This window comes from Protopterus annectens, chromosome 12.part0 (assembly GCF_019279795.1).
Source record: "Protopterus annectens isolate FY-2018-M chromosome 12.part0, PAN1.0, whole genome shotgun sequence".
Taxonomy (NCBI): Eukaryota; Metazoa; Chordata; order Ceratodontiformes; family Protopteridae; genus Protopterus; species Protopterus annectens.
Window position 1 is genome coordinate 1,532,710,864 of NC_056746.1, and position 23,111 is coordinate 1,532,733,974.

Below are 23,111 nucleotides of genomic sequence, written 5' to 3' on the forward strand. Positions count from 1 at the left end.
TTACAAATTGTTGTGGGCTAATGTTTCAAAGTTTATAGCAAGCTCATTCTCTTTTGGCTATTGCACTGAATGAAAGGATCTAGGTCTTACTTCACTAGCACTTATCATAACTACATGTTGTAATGTTTCACTAGCACTTATCATGACTACATGTAATTTTAGGGAAATATCATATCTCTTTTACTGAAGATATTAAAACATCTTAAACAACTACATCACAAAAAGCCAAGTTTATATCAGTCACATGCATGTACCCGCAAGTGCACACACAAAATTATACATTACAACACACATCAGATTAATATTTTTGAAAGGAGGTTATGCTCCTGCATCCCTCAATGACGGGACTCTGCCCTTTTTACCTCCACTCTCTATATATACACTGCCTCCAAGACTGCACAAAGTCAGGGAAAAGGGAAACATATAGGGAAAGAAACACTTTCCTTTCTTCTCTAAATCATGGAACCTCAGAGTTCCCAACTTTAGATGTTATACTACAGAACTAGGGCAAAGAAATCACTAACATACCAAAATGTCAACATTAGAAGTAAGGAATGAAATGATTCCATTATTTCTGGGCAGCTTTAGGGTTATTACAAGTTTCATTCTTATCTTCACTTGATGTCAACTGTAGATGTGTGTGGGCTAAAGCAGGGCCCTGTGGTATACCAAAAACAATGGGGACCACCTGCCAATTTTGTTGCTAAATTTAACTTCTTATTCTATTAGTGAGCTATTACATACTCTAAGCCACTAAATATTTGAGATCTGTTGTTTAGTAATGAAAGATGAGTGGCCAAATCAAAGGCTTAACCATGATCTACAAAAACAACATACACCTGCAGGCCTACATCAGTGGCTCTGTAAACAGTCCTAGAAGAACAGCAGTTTGGCTACAGCTGAATATCATTTGAAAAAGGTGAATAGCATGCATAGACCATAGCTCTAGGATTATCCATCAGCAAGGAAGCCACTATCTCTTTTGGTACTTCCTATTATAGCGGCCCCAGCGACAGCAGCCTTGGGCAATGCAGTTTGTAGTTGTATGATGACAGTTGTCTGGTATTTCTTCCAAGTCTTAGGGGCTTGCACTTGTACTTGCAAGTTTTCAAATGCCATACTATGATGAAACAAGTTTCAGTTAATTTAATCCGAAAGGCAGTACATTTGAAAAGTCTACAGACCTTGCTCATTAGTGATGGAATAATAAATAAACACGTTCGTTAACAGAGCCATAATCAGTCCCTTATTCAAGGAATACTTAGTAATTACAGTAGTCTGTAGTAATGGACATACTGAACACTAGGTTCACAGTCACTAAAAAACAAATACTAGACCCTACTCACTCTCACCAATGACAAGTCTTGTTAGAAAACAATGACTACGGACTCAGATATCTTACAAGCTGCCTTGCATATATTAATTTGTCTAGCAGTCACAACCTATGAACCAGTACATATTACATAATCACTACTTGCATATAACATGAATAAACATGCAACATAAAGCCAAGGTCCCCAAATCATAACTGGAAACAATGAATGTTATGAATATTTACGGAGCAGCACCTTTGCTATCTTGCATGGCCGAGCTATCATGCTGCTATTGCTGGGGCTTCTATAATAAGGAAGTACCTCTCTTTTCCATAATTTCAACACGAGACTCAGAGTCTTATAGGCTTACAAGAACTATGTTTGGTTTGGTATTTCCTCTGTAAAATGGGGTCATCAGTGCCTTTCCACTAAGCTGAAACCCTTACTTTCAACAGACTTAAGATTAAAATTGTTTATGTCACAATATAGCTAAACTTGCATTTTAGCTTTTGGTTCTGTATATTATATTAATTCTCTCCCAGGGGCCTTGGATGTCTTTAGGAGCATCAGTTTCCTTTCTATACTTTCCTCAATAATTAGCATACACAGTACAACACCAAACACACACATAATGCTTATACCATCTGACTGAGTAAAGTGCTCTGAAAGGCTTCCAGATCTTATTAAACACAGCAAGATTCACCGACTGTCTGTTACATTTGGGTTCTGCCTGGCTCCTTGTTTTTTTTTCTTCTCAAGACAAATAAAGAGGCACTGCTTGTTGTTTTGGACCTAGTGTACAAAGCTGATTCTTTTCCCAGTCTGTGAAAGATTTCTCTCAACTTTCTCCCATTACTGCATACACTTCTGCCTTTTTATGGATGAAGATATTAATTTTCTTTCTACTCCTTAAGGAGGAAAAAGTCCAATGTCAATGAAAAGAATGTTAATATTTTACAGCATGACTGTATGTTGTGACACAATAAATGAACCAGGGAAGCATTCTATTGACTGCAGAAGATGGTGTGTGTGAGAATCTGAAACAGTCAGGAAAACCGTCTCCACAGCAATTAGAAAGCACCAGATACCCCTGAAAAGTACAGCAGGAACAATGCCCATTAAATTGTCTAAGGCTGAAAGTTCTGAAATGAAAATCAAGTCAGTCCTCACTGTGTGTTAGAGTTCTGAAGTAGAGTGTACCCAACATAAGCAAGTACTGCAAACACACTGTAAAGCTGCTGGGAATTGTTATACTGCACATGCATAAACAGACAGAAGGCTATCATTGCAAATATCCTTGTGGACTAACTGCTGAACAAAGTAATGTTTGATTTAACTGCTTATGTTTAGGCTAAATACTAACAAACTCTCTCTTATTCCCTTTTAACTGTATTTCCAAACTGAATTTTATGTTGGTCGAATGAATCAATTTGTTTGTTTTAAAAAAAAAATGTGTGTACCCTACACTTCTTAACATAGTAGGTTTTGCTTTTTGTCGACACATACAATGCCACTGACATTTGATAACGTAGTCATTCTGATAAGTTATGTTATGACTTTAACATAGTCTACATGATAGTTCTTTTGGATATATGCTTCCAACTTCATTCATTTTTTGCTGACCAGTTTAGTCACACTAGGCTAGTGGCCTATTTTCAGGAGAGACCTGTGGTAGGAAGAGGATATTTGGCCAGGGCATCAGAGAACTTCACGTATTCTTTTTGACAGGTGCTATGGAAACTTTTACATCTACTTGAGTTACCACCAATTCAAACGGATGGGACCTCATTTTAATGTCGCACCCAAAGGATGACACAGGAATGCAGCACCCCCTAATCCTGCAATGCAGTGTCAGCAATCAAATAATCCGGAGTGGGAACAGAACCCACAACCTTCTGGTCTTCCAGCACCAAAGGCGAGGATGCTACCTTTTGCTTCATTGACACTGATGCTTACAAATCACATGCACACATTAATGCTTAGCAGCCCGATATGATATGCAGTTGCTAGTTTTTAATCTGTTTTCTATGACTCAGTTTTAATAAAAACACTTGAGAGACTAAATACACTTAAAGCCCCCCCTTTAAATTACAACAAATATACAGAACTATATATACCTTCTAAAACTGTAAGTTGTTACCCCTCCATAGACCGATGTTTGCCCCAAACATATAGCTACACCCATAGGCTTTTCCTATTCCAATGTTAGGATTAGTCATGCTGAAAGTGAATACTAAAGCCTGTGTTCTCTCTCTTGTACAGATACCATAAATACTAAAGCCTGTGTTCTCTTCTCTTGCATAGATAGCATCTACTGTTTTCCTATCTCTATGCCCTCCCAGTCATGAAAAACAGCTTGAATACTCTCAGTTAGTTTATGTTTAGCAGTGCACTGGCTACCTTTAAATGAATAAACTAAATTGCGTACTGTTAAATTTAAAACATCCACTTGCAAAGGTATTCTCCCAATGTCAAATTTACTTTTTTTTTCCAAGAACTGCTTGTCAGTTCCCCTTTAAATACTAAATAATATGTTTCAAACACAAATGCCTTAAAGAACATTCTTCAGTAATTTCTAATAAACTTGCCTGCACCTCTGGACATACTGTCTGCAAATACCGGCATTGTTGAGAAGAGAGAAAAACAGCTAATAGATTTACTAATGTAAGGAATATATTTTTTCCAACTACCAGAGATCTAAAATTATTCATGCCTTCTATTTTTTAGTCTGTTTGCTTACAAAGAAAAAAATTACTTGTCTGCAGCATAAATTGTGAACATTAGTCTAGACTTCCACCGGTACAACAACTAGAAAAAAATATGAAAGAATAGCCTTTTGAGCTATTCGAGCTAAGCTAAAACACCAAGCACCAGTAGTAAGAAATATTTGTAAATTAAATGCCAAGCAGTAGTAAAAAAAATTTCTTGTTCCGATCAAAATTTCTTCACTTTTGCGAATAAAGACAGCTTCACGTTCTTCGTACCAAAACAAATCTTGTTGCGATTAAAAACAGCTCCACTTCTTAGTAGCAAAACAATAAATCTTTATTGGGTGAAACTTATATAAAATCAGCAGATAAATAAGCACTGTGCTTATGTAAAGAAACTAGAAATATATCTAGTGTTTGCACATATTTCAAAAACAAAGAAAAAAAATCAACATTCTAGTTAATTCTACACAAATACAGACCTATAATTGTGATAAATCTCTTAGAAATAGATATTAGAAAATAGGTGGATTTGATGTTCCAAAGGTTACCTTGCTTCCAGCTTCTGTGTGATCGAATGGAGCATTTGCAGCCAGGAAATTCAGTAGTAAAATGAATATATGAGAATATAGTTATTGGGGTCCGTGTGTTTGGTGGTTTTCATAGACATATAAATGTACACCATTAGGTGTTAACCATCTAATCAACCATGTAGGCTGACTTGTCTGAAACACATCCTGCACTATCCATTGTCTGTGCGATTGGATAGAGAAAATGTATGCGGGAAATCAGGAAGTCAAGTCTGATTGGATGAATAACTGAAATGCTGGTCTGCTATGGGTCTTAACACCAGTGAGGATGTCGTAATTTGGCTATGTGTAATTGGTATTTTTTTATACAGAAACTAAATGTTGTTCTTGTTGGTGTACAGCAGATTATCAGTTAAATAACAGTCATTTTTTAAAATAAATAGGAGAATTTAAAGAACTGTTCGCTTTCATTTGGGAACTGAGCCCAAGACCTCTAACATACCATGCTACCGCTACCACTGCCACTGGACCAACACCAGCAGTTAGAAACTCCCCAGCATCATGATTAATGTCAAATGACAAATACAGAGACAGCCCTATGCGCAGGTGTTTTTTCAAATCTTAGAAATGAAAGGATAACATTAGCTCTCATTTTAGACTCAAACATGGCTGGGGTGAATACGTATTTTAAGAAGAGGGAGGAGCATAGGGTGACGTACAAGAGTGGAGGAAGATGCACACAGGTGGATTATATCCTATGTAGGAGGGCCAGTCTGAAGGAGATTGGAGACTGTAAAGTGGTGGCAGGGGAAAGTGTAGTTAAGCAGCATAGAATGGTGGTCTGTAGGATGATGCTGGTAATAAAGAAGAGGAGGAGGAGTGTGAAAGCAGTGCCAAGGATTAAATGGTGGAAGTTAAAAAAGGGCGATTGTGAAGTGGAGTTTAGGGAAGAGTTAAGGCAGGCACTGGGAGGCAGTGGAGAGTTACCGAATAGCTGCACAACTACAGCAGAACTAGTAAGGGAGACTGCTAGAAAGGTGCTTGGTGTGACATCTGGACAGAGGAAGGAGGACAAGGAGACCTGGTGGTGGAATTAGGAAGTACAGGAGAGTCTACAGAGGAAGAGGCTGGCAAAGAAGAAGTGGGATTGTCAAACAGATGAAGAAAGTAGACATGAGTATAAGGAGATGAGGCGCATGGCAAAGAGAGAGGTGGCGAAAGCCAAGGATAAGGCATATGGAGAGTTGTACGAGAGATTGGACACTAAAGAGGGAGACAAGGACCTATACCGATTGGCTAGACAGAGGGAGAGAGCTGGGAAAGATGTACAGCAAGTAAGGGTGATAAAGGATAGTGAGGGAAAGGTACTCACAAGAGAGGAGAGTGTGTTGAGTAGATGGAAAGAGTATTTTGAGAGGCTGATGAATGAAGAATATGAGAGAGAGAGAAGGTTGGATGATGTGGGGATAGTGAAACAGATTAGCAAGGAGGAAGTAAGGACAGCTATGAAGAGGATGAAGAATGGAAAGGCTGTTGGCCCAGATGACATCCCAATGAAAGAATGTAGGTGCTTAGGAGAAATGGCAGTGGAATTTTTAACTAGATTGTTTAATAAAATTTTGGAAAGTCAGAGGATGCCTGAGGAGTGGAGAAAAAGTGTTTTGGTACCTATCTTTAAGAATAAGGGTGATGTGCAGAGCTGCAGTAACTACACAGGGATAAAATTGATCAGTCACAGCTTGAAGTTATGGGAGAGAGTAGTAGAAGCTAGGTTAAGAAGGGAGGTGATGATTAGTGATCAGCAGTATGGTTTCATGCCAGGAAAGAGCACTACAGATGCGATGTTTGCTCTGAGAGTGTTATTGGAGAAATACAGAGACGGTCAGAAGGAGTTGCATTGCGTCTTTGTAGACTTTGAGAAAGCATATGATAGGGTGCCTAGAGAAGAGTTGTGGTATTGTTGTATGAGGAAGTCGGGAGTGGCAGAGAAGTATGTAAGAGTGGTACAGGATATGTACGAGGATAGTGTGACAGTGTTGATGACTGCAGTGGGAGTGACAGATCCGTTTAAGGTGGAGGTGGGATTACATCAAGGATCAGCTCTGAGTCCTTTCTTATTTGCAGTGGTGATGGACAGGTTGACAGATGAGATCAGACAGGAGGCCCCGTGGACTATGATGTTTGCAGATGACATTGTGATCTGTAGTGAGAGTAGGAATCAGGTTAAGGAGACTCTGGAGAGCTGGAGATATGCTCTAGAGAGCAGAGGAATGAAGGTCAGCAGGGCTAAGACAGAATATATGTGTGTAAATGAGAGGGACAGTAGATGAATGGTGAGGATGCAGGGAGTAGAGTTGGTAAAGGTGGACGAGTTTAAGTACTTGGGATCAACAGTTCAGAGTAATGGTGAACATGGAAGAGAGGTGAAGAAGAGAGTACAGGCAGGGTGGAGAAGAGTGTCAGGAGTGATTTGTGACAGACGGGTACCAGTAAGAGTGAAAGGGAAGGTCTACAAGACAGTAGTGAGACCAGCTATGTTATATGGGTTGGAGACAGTGGCATTGACAAAAAGGCAGGAGTCAGAGTTGGATGTGGCAGAGTTAAAGATGTTAAGATTTGCACTCGGTGTGACTAGGATGGATAGGATTAGGAATCAGTATATTAGAGGGTCAGCTCATGTTGGACAGTTTGGAGACAAAGCAAGAGAGAGACGAGATTGCGTTGGTTTGGACATGTGCTGAGGAGGAATGATGGGTATATTGGGAAAAAGATGCTAAGGATGAAGCTGCCAGGTAAGAGGAAAAGAGGAAGGCCTAAGATAAGGTTTATGGACATGGTGAGAGAGGACATGCAAGCGGTTGGTGTGACAGAGCAAGATGCAGAGGATAGGAAGAAATGGAAAGAGATGATCTGCTGTGGTGACCCCTAACGGGAAAAGCCGAAAGAGGATGATGATTTTAGACTCAAACCCATACCTCTCAAAGAGTACCTCATTAACAAGCACATTCATCATTTTGAGTCTCGAGTCCATCTTCCTCACTGTTCCACACTGAAAGGTTCTGTCCCACATTCAGTGTTAAGAACTGTTTAACCAAGATGATGAAGCAGGGGGGGGCTAAATCAAGAAATAGGGAACAAATGGGATTTTGGGCACAGATCCTTAAGGAGAAAGACGAAAGTCATACAGAATATTATACACATAAAGTAGCAGAAGGTATACCAAGAACTAAGCCTACACAGGAATGGAGAAAGGAGATTCTGCCAAGAGCGATGACTACAATTAGGGGTTTAGAAAATAGACAAGAGGGGGCTGGAATTTACTGGAGAAAGCTGGCAAAGGAGAAATAATTAAGAGAAGAAAAGGTAATAGAATGGAAAAAGGCCAAGAAAACACTTGGACTGCAGGCTAGTGATTATCAAGATAGCGTATAGACAGAGAGAAAGGGATGAGGAATCCTAAATGAAAGACCTGCACTGGTTGGGTTTTTAAATGAATCTAAAACAGAAGCTGCTGTTAAAAAAGGGATAATAAGAATCAATCAGAGGAGGTCAGAAAAGATTGAACAATGAGAATAGATATGCAATTCACAAAGAAACAATGGGAGGACTTATGTATGGCTCCCAAATATGCAACAAAATCTGGAATATTTGGGATTTTTGTCTAGAAGTGTTTGCATAGGTGCTTTTATACCTGAAGCAGTCTCCGAATATTTTTTCCTCGGGTAGATGGCAAATGCTGGAGGTGTGATGGGGAAGAAAGAGGTAACTGGGAACATATGTTTTGGGAGTGTAATGAGCTGGCATACTTTACTATGTAGGGAATTGTTAACCTGTCAGGAATACTGGGAAAGCAAATGGGTGTAACTAAGAAAATTATTTTTTGAGCTGGGATACAGGATCTGATCCGCCTAGACATGGTAAGGGCTTGTTAAGTTTAATTCTGGTGGATGCCAAAAAAGCAATTCACAGAAAATAAAAATCAAAAACTAAACCAACTACACCTGAGTAGTGAATATTGTAGCAGAGATAAAAGAACTGGAAGTGGGATCTTTAGAAAAAGAGAGTAAAACTGGACAGAAAAAAAGGAATCTATCGAAACAATCCATGCAAAAAATGTTTTCAAGGTTGTATAAGAGAAGGCAGGAATTAAATAATTGATGTAATGTTTCTTAAATCATATGGGCGGCTCGTGACATTGGGCTGCCGGACTGCAGCCCCCTCAAAATAAAAAATAGAAAAAAAATGTTTGACTTCGCACATGCGCAGTAGTCCAGACTACTGTCAGTCTATGCAAGTGCACAGACTCATTGGGATTATGTGTCGGGTCCGGACTGCAACAGCAGCAGTCAGGACAGTCTCGTCATCGGCTTTGCTTGGGATCTCGTCGGGAAGGAGCTTTGCTTGGGATCTCGCGGGTCTTTGGAGTAGTAGTAGTAGTAGTAGTGTGTGTGTGTGTGTGTGAAAATGCCCCAGGTGCTCATGGTGGTGTGGTAGGGAATACCTCAGGCTTGAACCCTGTACCCTGTATGCAGGTGTTAAAGACATGAGTTCCCTACCCACCACCATTTGTAAAAAAATTGCAGATTTTTGCCTCATATTCGATCTGATCTGTTCCTCATAATATCTGTGGTTTGTAAATGTTGCAATGCTTGATATTTGATGGTGTAGTAGTAGCACTGTTGCCTCACAGCTGCAGGTTCTCAGGTTTGATTCTTGGCTGGGGTTCCTTCTTTGTGGGGTCTGTTATATTCTCCCTGTGTTTGTATGGGCTTGTTTTTATTTGATGGTGCACTGGTAGCATTGTTACCTCACAGCTGCAGGTTCTCGGGTTTGATTCTTGGCTGGGGTTCCTTCTTTGTGGGGTCTGTATCTTCTCCCTGTGTTTGTGTGGGTTTGCTTTTGTGTCCTCCCATGTTACAAAGACATGTCTGCATTATTTCTTCCTGGGCCTCTGCTGAAAATTGTTTTTTTGTTCCAAGTCAGACTGTCCTGATTAAAAAATGTTAAATAAAATTGACAGGCATTTGAATTTCAGACTTAAGGGTTTCTGAATGTTTAATTCCTTGCATATTTGATGGTGCAGTGGTAGTATTGTTGCCTCACAGCTATAGGTTTTCTGGTTTGATTCTTGGTTGGGGTGGCTTCTGTGTGGAGTCTGCATCTCCTCCCAGTGTTTGTGTGGATTTGCTCTGGTGCCCTGCCATTTTACAAAGACATGTCTGCAGTATTAATCCCTGCGTCTCTGCTGAAAATTGTTTTTGTTCTGTCAGCAGTAAAATTGACAGGCATTTGAATTTCAGACTTCAGGTTTCTGAATGTTTAATTCCTTGCATATTTGATGGTGCAGTGGTAGTATTGTTGCCTCACAGCTATAGGTTTTCTGGTTTGATTCTTGGTTGCGGTGGCTTCTGTGTGGAGTCTGCATCTCCTCCCAGTGTTTGTGTGGATTTGCTCTGGTGCCCTGCCATTTTACAAAGACGTGTCTGCAGTATTAATCCCTGCGTCTCTGCTGAAAATTGTTTTTGTTCTGTCAGCAGTAAAATTGACAGGCATTTGAATTTCAGACTTCAGGTTTCTGAATGTTTAATTTCTTGCATATTTGATGGTGCAGTGGTAGTATTGTTGCCTCACAGCTATAGGTTTTCTGGTTTGATTCTTGGTTGGGGTGCCTTCTGTGTGGAGTCTGCATCTCCTCCCTGTGTTTGTGTGGATTTGCTCTGGTGCCTTGTCATTTTACAAAGATGTGTCTGCAGTATTAATCCCTGGGTCTCTGCTGAAAATTGTTTTTGTTCTGTCAGCAGTAAAATTGACCGGCATTTGAATTTCAAACTTCATGTTCTTTAGAATACATAGTAGCACAACCTTTTTTTCTAGCAATTTTCTAAGTTTATAAGATGAATATTTTAAATTTGTCCCTATTTTTGGGACTGTATTCCCCCATTATTGGCTTTGTCCAGGTTTTTGTGCTAAGGTTGACAGCTATGGCAAGAACTGAATTCACTGAATATGTTTGAGGGCTGTATTCCCACATTACTGGGTTTGTCCAGGTGTTTTGTACTAAGAGGTTGACAGCTATGGTGAGAACTGAATTCACTAAATGATAGCCATTTAAGTTTCAGTCTTCCTCTCTTTTACAAAGCAGCTGATGTGGCGTAGTGGTATGTTACTCTGACTGTTTTTTGCTCAGGGACCTTGGCAGTAAAATGTATGGTGGCAACACAACATTTTATTCTAGCAACTTTCCAAGATTATACAAGCAAGGTTTAATGTGTCCCTGGTTTTTGGGCTTTTGACCCCCCCAATACATTTTGGCTTTTTCCAGTTTTCTTGAGCTGCGAAGTTGAGATGCAGTTGAGTATTGAGTAGATTTTACAAGGAGCTGAGAGCTGCAGGGGAATAGAAGTTTAGTGCTTTGCCTAGTTAATACTATAGCACAACAGGTTGTGTACTTGCTTTTGATGCAGAAGGCTGTGGGTTCTACTCCCACAAGGGGTGGATGCTGCCGTACTGAGAATGCTCTCCTTGGTGAAGATACTAACTATGAGTCTGTTATCAGTTTGCCATCCATTTCCTCTTGCAATATTATTACTAACTTATCATTTTTTAATGTAATATAGGCAATTTATTCCTGAGGGGCAACAAACACTTTATTTTTCGATGAAACCATGAAATATAAAGGTGATTGCTAGCAGCAACCGCTTCATTAGTTACATATTTCTTTAATGTGGAATTATTTAGATGACTTACTTCAGAGATTGTGCATATTTACTGATAATGGACTGTAGAATTGTGCATATTTACTGATAATGGTGGACTGTAGAATTGTGCATATTTACTAATAAATGTGGACTGTGGAATTGTGCATATTTACTAATAATGGTGGACTGTAGAATTGTGTATATTTACTAATAATGGTGGACTGTGGAAGTCTGAGTAGACTTTTTTATGATACATGTTCTCAACTGGGCAGTTTTGCCATTATGGGTGCATATGGTTTGTTTCATTGCTTACTGGAAAAATGTTCAAAACAAATTTAAAACACCCTCTAACAAGTGTACTGTATTGTACAAGGAATATAATTTTAGTACAATGAAGAAGGTGTATCAAAGAGCACATGTATGTTTCATATGCAAGGGGCCTATGATTTGAAAACAGCCCAAAATTAATCTATCTGCCACTGGCAAAATGTATTTTCTTTGAATGTGGGTTTCAATGCTGTTTCAATGAATGTGAGTTTCAAGGGCAGAGAAGTTTTAATGCTAAGTTTTCATTGTGAGACTGCATTGCTTTGTTTAACAGATGACTTAGTGTTTGTGTTGTAAAATACAAAATAAAACTTTCAAATGAAGTCCAACTCATCATAGAAGTAAAGCAGTATGCACATTAGTGTTTATGGTAAATGGAGTGAAATAGCCAAGTAATGGTTCATTGGAATGGCTGCAGAAGCTCCATTCAACCATTATTTTGTCGGGGGGGGGGGAGGGCAGCAAACTCAGACAGGCCCAGCTGAACTATACCTCCCAACTGTCCAAATTTTCAAAGAATGAATAGATTTTTGCTTCTTATTTTTGGTTTGTTCTTCATAAAATTTGTAGTTTTCTGGCAAATCATTTAGGAATTAAGTCACTAAATAATAAGTTTCAGACTTCATAACCTTCAGAAAAATGCATGTTAAAGTAACAGCTGTTCTATCAACTGTCTCAATTTATACAAGAGCAATTTTTAGTACTGTTTATATGTGCCCCTAATATATTTGGCCTTGTTCAGATTTACTGCATTAACAGGTTGAGAGGTACATGCAAATAAATTGCTTTATAGAATTAGGCATAGCCAACCTCTCAACTGTCCCCAATTTTTGGCTCAAAATGTTGCTCTTCCCCCTAATAATCCCTCCGCAAAATAGCAATTTTGGAAGAAAACATGGAGGGTTTACAATTAAGAAATAACTGTAATAATCAAAGTTATAGATTACTTGAAATGCATGTAGATTCTTTTATTTTGTCAGCTGTCAAGGTAGCAGTACTAATATTAAAGTGTCCCTTCTTTGACAGGTAGCAGTTGTATTGTGTCTATTTTATATTTTTGCATCACATTGTTGGTCCATTTTCCACAAAATTGTGTTTTTTGGCAAATTAGTGACAAATCACTAAAGACTGAAGTTAGAAAATGACAGACATTTGAGTTTCAGATTTTATACCCTTCAGAAATTTCATACTAATGCAAGACCTATTCTATTATCTTTCTAAGTTTATTAGAGCAATATTTAAAAATTGTCCTTATTTTTGGGCCTTTGTCCCACTTCTGTGTATGGCTTTGTCCAGATTTCTTGCTCTTGAGGTTGAGAGGTATGACAAATGTGTTAGGGCCATCACAGTCAGCCAGAGAGATTTCAAATTGTGACATGCTTGTTGCACCCCACTCCCCCATGTAGTGACTCTGGATGTGTCCAAGCAAGGCAAGGAGTAGTTGTATCTACCTTGGATGGGGAGGACACACTGCATAAGTACTACAGTGGCTTTTCATCTGTCCTTGATTTTGCAGAATGGTCTGGTTTCTGTCATATTTTTGTACTGTTGATTTATGCTTATTACTCAAAGTGCCTGTTGCTCTGTGTTTAAGTAGCAATGCTTTAATGACCATAAGGTAAGCTTGTCTGAGATCGTAAGATGCAAGTAAGCTTTAATAAGCATACTGTTAAAGAATTGCCAACATTGAAAGCCTTTCTGTTGTTGCCATGCAGAGAATACTTGACTAGATAATGTATAAGCCTTGGGTATTAAAGGACAGGATTCCATTATTTTAAAAAGCTCATTACACTTGTTGGAGACTTCCAGTCATCTCTACAGACTTTACCCGTAAACTAAACAGAATGCCAATCATGTGTGGTCCATAACCTGTACAGTAATCCTTTAAGCGATATATCTTGACCTTGTTTCTTGTTTGCTTTTCATTTTTTACTTTTATCATGTTTTCCCCATGAAACAAGTTGTCAGGCAGCAGGTCTTTTTTGGATAAGAAACATTTTTACAAGTGGGGGCATCACGTAGATTTATACTTTCAGCATGTTACTTGGTACTTTAATAAAGCTGAATATATTATATATTTGAACTGCAGTGCAAGGAGAAGTGGTTTGAGTTGAGTGCTTCTGGTTTTTCTTATACTTGATTTTGACTGGCATTCCAGTAATGTATTTAAAAAGTAATTTATTTTTTCATGCCTCACAACCTTTTGTTTCCATCTAGATATTAAGTAAACTATCATGCAGCCAATGCATTGAAATATTTTTATTCTTCTACACTTATTTTTGTCTTGATTGGACTTTCATAATGATGGTTTGCCACCCAGGGCAGCGTATTTAATTAAAGTTAGTTTTTTGTGCATAGCTCCTCCCCTTTCTGGTTGACCACACCCCTTCCCCATTGACCCCACCCATTCAGCTGTCTCCTGCAGCCCCCCTGTGATTTGAAGTCACCAGCCGCCAATATGATATATAACAATATGCATAATATTTGTAAACGTCAGTTTGTTGATATAGTTTGATTACTTTTATATAAATGGATGTTTGCCTAGTCACAAGTAATAATTCAATACAGGTGTGTAATACTGAATCATATTAATTCATCAAAAGAACTTTCTGTGAGTATAAAGCAACACGTTAAACATCGTGAGTTTCCGAGCTGAAGTTATTAGTACGCTATTAAGTGCTCCAGATTATGAAAAGCAATGCACTACATTCTGGAAATGGAGGATTGTAAACTATTTGGAATCTAAGAGTCTTAGACTAAGCACGCCTTCATATCATGCTGGTGTCACTACCAATCACACCTCTCAAAGCTAAACTGAATCAGGAGCACTTTAGTACTATTAAGTTTAGACGTTGACAGAATAAAACGATATAAATTATCACATTTTATGAAGTAAGACACGTTCATAACCAATTACTGTCATTACTTAAGCGCAATTCACAAGCTTTTCCCCGTAAATTACCAGCTTCAGCAGGCATTAAGAGAGAGACAAAGCAAAAATATGAGAGAAACGCAGAGAGAGAGCGAACTACACTACCAGACCAGAATGCGCCCCTGAATTTAATGGAACGGCTTCCCACGGCAGGACAGCTGCGTGGTCATTGGTCGATTGTTACATTACGTAACGAGAAATCACAAGCATCAGCAAAACACCTCAGCTTGATTACTCTGCTACAAATGAAAACTTATTTTAAGTAAATATAGTAAGCAAGTTGGAAAAAAGTAAATCATATTCTATACTACACAACTGCACGAAATACGTTTCTGATTTCGAAACATTTTCGGTCTGAAGCTTAAGAAAACACACAAACAATAAATAGCCTTACTAATTCACCTACCCTTAGCATCAAAGGTGAACAATCTTCAACTAACCAGTTTAATAATCATACAAGCCTAATAAACTTTAGGATGCGGTCTTGCCACATGACCCAGTTACATGCCACGTGACAAGGTCAGCTATGCAACACTTCCTGACAGGGGGCGGATTAGGGGCTGTCCGAATAACTTGTCTGTTGAATGTTAAGCGAAGTAAACCTTGTCATCTCGTTTGTTGCTTTGGTTGGTTCTTATTGTTGTCCTAGCACCTGCTTTTACATTAGAAACACAATGAATCCCGATCTGCAAAGGGAGCGTGAGACAGCCTGTTTTAATCCAGAGTTAATCACTAACCTACTGGATGGATCTACGGAGAGAACTCGCCGTCGCCGTGAAGTCGGTACGAATTCTTACGTGACTTAACGGGGGAATGTAAATGGATTCCATATACGGAGTAGGGAGGGCTGTACTAAAAGACTGTAGTTACTCCATCAAGAATAGCTTGACTGTGTCAGGTTGTAGATAACTTTATGATGGCACAGAGTAAGCACTGTGTAGTAGACCCCGATCCTTCCAAGCAGATATCCAGAAATTTCAGTTCTGCATATCACCTCATATCATGTTATTGCTTTCACGACTGCCATTTCTGTACAGAGTAGACTATATTTCCATGTATTACCTATGCAGCATACTTTATCACCAGCTACCTCTTTCTGCCGTCTACTTCCATAAAAATATGTTTTCCAATGAGTTACTCTAGCTTTGAGCAAGTTGAGCACGGAGTTCTGTTACAGACTTTAGACTGTAGACTTTTTATTTGAAAATTCTGATGTTTCAATGAAGTGTTAGATGAGTATAGCGTATATCTGCTTACACCCTTACTTCAGAGTCAGTGGGCATGTTAGATGCCGGTTCTTTCAGATTTTAGATTTGCGGCAATTTGCAACCGTAATTACCAAGCTTTTATGGAGGATATTTCAAAGTGTAACTGGATTCCATTAACTGTTGCATTTTATAAAGGCAGTTTTATTATTGCTGTCTATGTTTCAGGTTGCATTGCAAACAACTTGGTGAATTATTATTATTATAAGCTTCGTTGTATGTTTTTATAATGACAGTCCAATGTTTGTTGTGTGTTTTCCTCTGTTCACTTCCAGGAGCAACTACTTTAGCGGACGCCTTGCTGAATGTTTTCATAATGATCCTGTACAAGGTGTTGAAACCTCTATGTTCAGTACAACTGTCATTAGGCTTTAACTTCTGTAATGCTGATGTTTCTGTACTCCTTGTTGAATTGATAAACTGATGCTCTATTGTTCTAAGAAGCTGGCCAATCAATCTACCCAGTTAACAAATTCAAAGTGATGGTCATTTAAGTGTTGATCTCCACTATAGCAGTCCTGATAGTAGGTATCCTATAGGTTTTGCCAGGACCTATTGTTTGTGGAACATGTAGTTTATTTGGTACACAGTTGGGAATCACGGCTAGGAGGGTGGAAGTTAGTAAGCTCTTTATGTTATGTCCTTGGTCCTACATTTCGAAGGTAAACAAGCTCATCCTCAAAGGATGATATACCCCCCCTTTTAAAATACTCTCTGTGATGTTCCCATCTGGCGGCGTGGCTGGCGAAGTAACGCAGACAAATGGCAAGTTCTGTCTGTGTCTCTCAGTTGCCCCTGTTATCTTCTTCTTTCTTATTATATTTTGCAGCTGTAAAGAAAACCACAAACAAAGAACTATATATATATGAAGCGAATGCGGAGATGAGAATACATCGCAATCGCACAACACCTTCAGCAAAACATTAATTTTTCAAATGTTGAAGTTATAACCCTGCCTAAAACAACTTTCAGTGTAAAAAAACATGTAGTTTATTTTGTAGCCTTTGTTTAATGAGTCCCCTAGAAAAAAGGTTATATGTTATTTTTTAATACAAAATGAATAATAAGGTTGATTTGGAGAATTAGGAGGATGTATGAGGAGTAAGAGGGGAAAGTTAAAGTGGGGGTTCCTCTCTGATAAGTTCTGTTTGAGCAGAGGAACCAGGCAGGAGTGTCTTCTTTCCCCTTTGTTATTGTGGTATACGTAAAACTACTGGCAAAGAAACTAAGGGACTCAGATATTCAAGGATATAATTGGTATGGTAATCAAAAAGTTGGCTTTATTAGCGGATGATATTATCTTGTACCTGATAAAACCAGAAAAGGGCTTTTCAGTGTTGGGGAGCATTCTGAATGTAATCTCCCTGTCATCTCAGATGTCCAAGTGAGAACCGCCCTAAACAAAGCAAAAAACACAGCATCAATGGGACCTGACGGTATCCCGGGGTGCGTGTTACGTGAACTCCAAGAGGAGCTAAACCCACACATAAAAATGCTATTTAACCTTAGCCTTACTTCGGGATATGTACTTGAACACTGGCATACAGCAACAGTGGTCCCACTCCACAAGGGGGGTGTCTCTACAGACCCTGGAAACTACCGCCCCATAAGCTTAACTAGCCTGGTCTGCAAAGCTATGGAAAGAATCATTATGGAACTCATAAACAGAGACATAGGGGACCTACAGACACTTGACCCCACCCAGTTCGGCTTTGTAAAGGGCAGATCCTGCCTTTTAAACCTGGTTGACTTTTTCGAAACAGTCACTAGAGCCATTGATGAGGGCAAAGCAGTCCATACAGCATACCTGGACTTGGCTAAGGCCTTCGACACAATACCCCACTCAGGCATCATAGATAAGCTAAACAGCTTAGTAAACCCTTATGTCACTAGATGGGTTGCAAACTGGCTAAAGGACAGAACCCATAAAGTTAAAATCGCTGGAGCAATGTCAGACTCAAAGCCAGTCACAAGTGGTGTCCCACAGGGATCTGTCCTGGGACCCCTCTTGTTCGGCATTTATTTCTCAGATGTTAAAGCAAACATGGGAGGGCTGTGGCTGACAAAGTTCGCAGATGACTGCAAACTAGGCACCATAGTCGATACACCAGCAGACACACACATCCTACAAAAAGGCCTGACTGAAACGGACAACTGGTGCCGTAGTTACGGCCTTAAACTAAATGCCAAAAAATGTATAGTCATCCCTTTTGGAAAAAACAAAGTACCCACAAACTGTCACATAGACAGCAACCCACTGAGTATGGAAAATGTAATCAGAGACCTAGGGACCCAAGTAGACAGCGACCTCTCATTTGGCACCCACGTTGCCAAAGTGGTTAGAAAAACATTCTACCTTGCACACCTCATCATGAAGGGATTCACATCCAGATCCAAGGATGTCATTGTACCCCTATATTCCTCCCTCATCAGACCCATGATTGAGTACAATACCCCATTTGGTATGTACCTCACCCGGCATTTGCAACAGCTGGAGAGACCACAAAAGTACCTCACCAAAAGGATCAAGGGTCTCCAACATATGTCTTATTCTGCCAGACTAAAGAAACTTCAGCTCTATTCAGTAGCATACCGCCTGCTCAGAGGTGATCTCTGCCTGACGTACAAGGCCATGTCCAATCAGGATCTGATGGACATGCTCCACCTCAAAAAATCCAAATCCATCAGGACCGCGAGAGCTAAAGACTTAAACCTCGGCACAAGTATGAATAGGACATGCTGGAGGGATAGATTCATAACCCAGAGGCTTCCCATGCTTTGGAACAGGATCCCAGTTCAGATAGGCAGAGCCCCTCACTGACTCTCTTCAAGAGAAATCTTGATGAGTGGATGGGAGATCGTAAGTTTACCCCAGGGGTCACATCTGTGTCACTGCTAGACAGAGGAACAGTAAACTAATTCTATTATATAAGGGGACCTTCATTGTGTCACTACTAGACAGAGGCACAGTATTCTAGTTTTATTCTGTACATTTTTGTACCATTTCATGGGGTGGCAAAAGCCACATCACTATGGCTAGGCTTACAAATGCCCATGGGCAGATAGCCTAGTACTATACTATGAAACTATGAGACAGTTTCGTGTCTTTTCATGATACAAAATTAATGAAGTTAAAACAAAGGCAATAGCTGTAAATGGTGTATCCACACATGAATTGATTCTTGTGACCATGAATTAGTTCAGCAATACATGACAGAGTGAATTACTTAGAAGTATTATTAAAAATGATTCTGTTATGGCAGCTAGGGGGTTGTCAGAAGAGACTAAACAAAAGATAATACAAAAACAGAGAAATTGGAAGCACTGTTTTATGGATAGCAAGATACAAGCAGTGACATTTTTTGGTCCCTTTAGTTTTAAACACAGGTTATATTTATTTTTATCAACCAGAAGAGAAGTGGATAGCAGTTAATAAATGGTTGAAGGATTTTATGTGGGAGGGGAAGAGGGCAAGAGTCAAGTGGGATATGTTGATCTTTTCTAGAACAAGGGGGTTGAGATTAGCTGATTTGAAGGGGTGTTTCAGAGCTACACAATTAAGGCTCCTATTCATAACACAAGCAGAAAGCTATAATTCAAAGTGGAAAGAGATGATGATGATGAAACAGGAGGAAGCTCAAGAAACAAGGACAAATTGGAATTTTGTGTGAATATCCTTAAGTAGAATAACAATACAATCACACATAATATTATATTCAAAGTAGCAGAAAGTGTATTCCAAGAACTAAGCTAATATGGGAGTGAAGAAAGGAGATTCTGCTGATAGGGATGACTGCATTTCGGGGTGCAGAGAATAGGTAAGACGGGGCTATAATTTACTGGAGAAAACCGGCAAAGGAACAAAGGTATTGGGAGCAAATAATTTGAGAGGGAAAGGTAATAGAATTTGAAAAGGCCAATAATTCATTTTGACTGCAGGTTAGAACTTGCCTTCCCTTTCAAGGATTGATATCATAGCGTAGGCAAAGAGAAAGAAATAGGGGGTTCCTAAGTGAAAGCTTATCACTGTAGAGTTTTTAGTAGAATCTAGAACAAAGGTGCTATTAAAAAGAGATTACTAGTTTGGCATCTACATGTGAGAGATGCAACTATATAGCCAAACTGGAGGCTGAGCTCTCTCAACTCAGGACTGGCAAGACCAGACAGGAGGAGAAGGAAACCACGCACACCACAAACCCAGTTTCAGATAGAACTATCACAACTGCAAAACAAACACATAAACACACAAAGACATACTCGGAGGCACTGATCAAAAATCTACCAAAACTACAGAGGCCTCCAAAGCAGACACCCAAGCAACTGCCACCTCAAGACATAAGACATGCAACACATAGTTCTCAAAGTCAGTGTGCTAAACAGTCACAGCCCTTAAGGCCAAACACAATGCCAGACACACTTGTTATAGGTGACTCCATAGTCAGACACACTGACGTCCCACTCACCAGACTGAACAAGGAAAAGATCACAGTAAGCTGCCTGTCGGGCGCTAGAATCCGCCACATAACACAAGTACTCCGGTCACTCCACAGCAAGTACAAGTATGACTCAGTCATTGTCCATGCCGGTGTGAACGAACTGAGACGTACCTCCCTGGACTACATGAAAAGACACATAGAGGAACTCTCAGATTATGTAGCCCAGGCTGGTATGACCCTGAGCAGTATCCTACCCTCACCAAGAATGATGCCACAGTACAAAGACAAAATGATCAGTTTTAACAATTGGCTTAATTACTGGTGTCATTCTAAGGGGATCCAATGTCTGTCTGCCTGGGATGACATGCTTGACGAGCCATGCTGCTTCGCAAGGGACGTCTTGCACCTGTCACCCCTGGGCTTCCGGATATTGGCAAAGGCTCTTGCCACCCCCATAGTGCCTTTTTTAGGCAAGGCTCAAATGATAAACCTACCGCCCTAGAAAACAAAAATGGAAAAAAAAATAAGGGTAATACTGCTCAATGCCAGAAGTCTAAACCTCAAGATGCACACCCTCGAAGCCCTCCTCAGTATGGAGATCATCGATGTCTGTGCTGTGACTGAAACCTGGTTCAAGGCTCCTGAGAGCACCCCAGCACTATCAGGTTATACTTCATATCATGCGTTCCGGCCCCAAAATCCGGACCGAACCACAAAAGGAGGGGGAGTATCCATATTCATAAAGGATACCCACACCTCCAGGTAAGTGGCAACGCACGAAGCATCGGAGACCATCCAGGTGCAATTAACCATAGGTAAAACTGCCCTACAGTTTGTAGCATGCTACAGACCACCCTCTCAAACTCGGGAAACCCACACAGCCTTCCTGAAGACACTGGAGAGTATGAATGTCTCTCCAAACACCATCATATTGGGTGACTTCAACTACCCAAACATAGACTGGGAACATTACTCAAGCCCCAACACCCTAGCCCAAAGGTTCCTGGAGTTCATAAACTCAAATGCTATGGAACAGCTAGTCACCATTCCCACAAGAGGAGAAAATATACTAGACCTGATCATCACAAACATGGGGACAAAATGCTCCACACCGAAGTATATCCCTCATTGGTGAGATCAGACCATAAATTAATCTCACTGGAGATCCACATCCCGCCCCAACCCCAGCAAAAGACCACAGTGAAGAACTTCTCAAAAGCAAACTTCACACTTCTTAAGACTGGAGTGGTATCCTTCAAGGCCCCCGAGCCAGTGGAAACCACAACCCACGCTGCTGAAACCCTTACAAATGCCTTCTACGAGCACCTCCAGGAATGTATGGATCAAGCAATCCCTAATAAAATCAAGACCCTTTCCACCAAAGGCAGGCGCCCAGTTTGGTGGACCCCAGCCATAAACAAACTCTACAACAAGAGGAGAAAGCTACTACATGACAGAGCAAAATCCCTAAAAGGGAAGGCATCTCTGATCAATACTAGCAAAAAACTACGATCACTCGTAAAATCATCCAAGGCCAACTTTGATTGAAAAATTGCTAAAGACACAAAAGACAGTCATAAGGCCTTCTTTAGCTATGTTAGAAACCTGGGTGGAAACTCCCAGATATGCTCAGAATTAGTCCAAAATGATACAAAAATCACTGAACTCACAGACATTGCCAACATACTGGCAGACAGGTTCAGTGCAAATTTCTCCCCTCCCTCCTCCCCAAAAGGAGAAATATCTATCCCACCAGAGTCTAGCCTCCCAAACATCTCAGATGCCCAGGTGAGAGCTGCTCTCTCTAAAGCAAAAAACACAGCATCAATGGGACCGGACGGTGTCCCCGGCTGTGTGCTACACGAACTCAATGAGGAACTAAACCCACACATAAGGCTGCTGTTTAATCTTAGCCTTGCTACAGGATACGTACCCAAAGAATGGCATACGGCAACTGTGGTCCCACTCCACAAAGGCGGTGCTTCTATGGACCCTGGAAATTACCACCCCATAAGCTTGACGAGCCTTGTCTGCAAAGCTATGGAGAGGATCATAATGGAACTCATAAATAAAGACATTGGGGACCTACAAACACTGGATCCTACCCAATTTGGCTTTGTCAAGGGCAGATCCTGCCTCTTGAACTTGGTCGACTTTTTCGAAACAGTCACTAAGGCCATTGATGAGGGTAAGGCAGTTCACACAGCCTACCTTGACCTAGCAAAAGCGTTCAACACAATACCCCACTCGGGCATCATAGAAAAGCTCACCAGCTTAGATGTAAACCCGTATGTCACAAGATGGGTTGCAAACTGGCTCAAAGACAGAACCCACAGGGTTAGAGTTGCTGGTGCCATGTCAGACTCTAAGCCGGTCACGAGCGGTGTCCCACAGGGCTCAGTCCTGGGCCCCCTCTTGTTCGGCATTTATTTTTCTGAAGTGCAGGCAAACATAGGGGGATTGTGGCTGACAAAATTTGCAGATGACTGCAAACTGGGCACCATAATTGACACTCCATCAGACACAGACATCCTCCAGAGAGGTCTCATAGAAATGGATAACTGGTGCCAGAGCCATGGCCTTAAGCTAAATGCCAAAAATGTATAGTCATACCCTTTGGGAAAAACAAGGTAACCCCTAATTACCACATAGGTGGTAATCCATTAAACACGGAAGAAGTTATCAGGGACCTGGGGACCCAAGTTGACAGTAACCTCTCTTTGACACTCACATTGCCAAAGTGGTTAGGAAGACCTTCTACATTGCCCACCTGATCATGAAGGGATTCACATCCAGATCAGGAGAGGTCATTGTACCCCTGTACTCTTCACTTATCAGGCCAATGATTGAGTACAACGCCCCATTCGAATGTACCTTACCCGACACCTGCAGCAGTTGGAAA

At 40.3% G+C, this 23,111-nt stretch overlaps 2 protein-coding genes across 3 annotated transcripts in view; one reads left to right on the top strand and one right to left on the bottom strand.

Annotated features, from left to right (window-relative positions):
• TEN1 (TEN1 subunit of CST complex) overlaps positions 1 to 23,111 on the bottom strand; it is a gene marked incomplete at its 5' end in the record, with an annotated part of 968,820 nt that overhangs the window by 322,699 nt on the left and 623,010 nt on the right.
• ACOX1 (acyl-CoA oxidase 1) overlaps positions 15,049 to 23,111 on the top strand; it is an 832,154-nt gene continuing 824,091 nt past the window's right edge. For both annotated transcript variants that reach the window (XM_044090502.1, XM_044090501.1), the window contains exon 1: positions 15,049 to 15,291. In XM_044090502.1, coding sequence (XP_043946437.1) covers positions 15,093 to 15,291 — 199 coding nt within the window. In that variant the 5' untranslated portion in view covers positions 15,049 to 15,092. The remainder of the gene's footprint in view (positions 15,292 to 23,111) is intronic.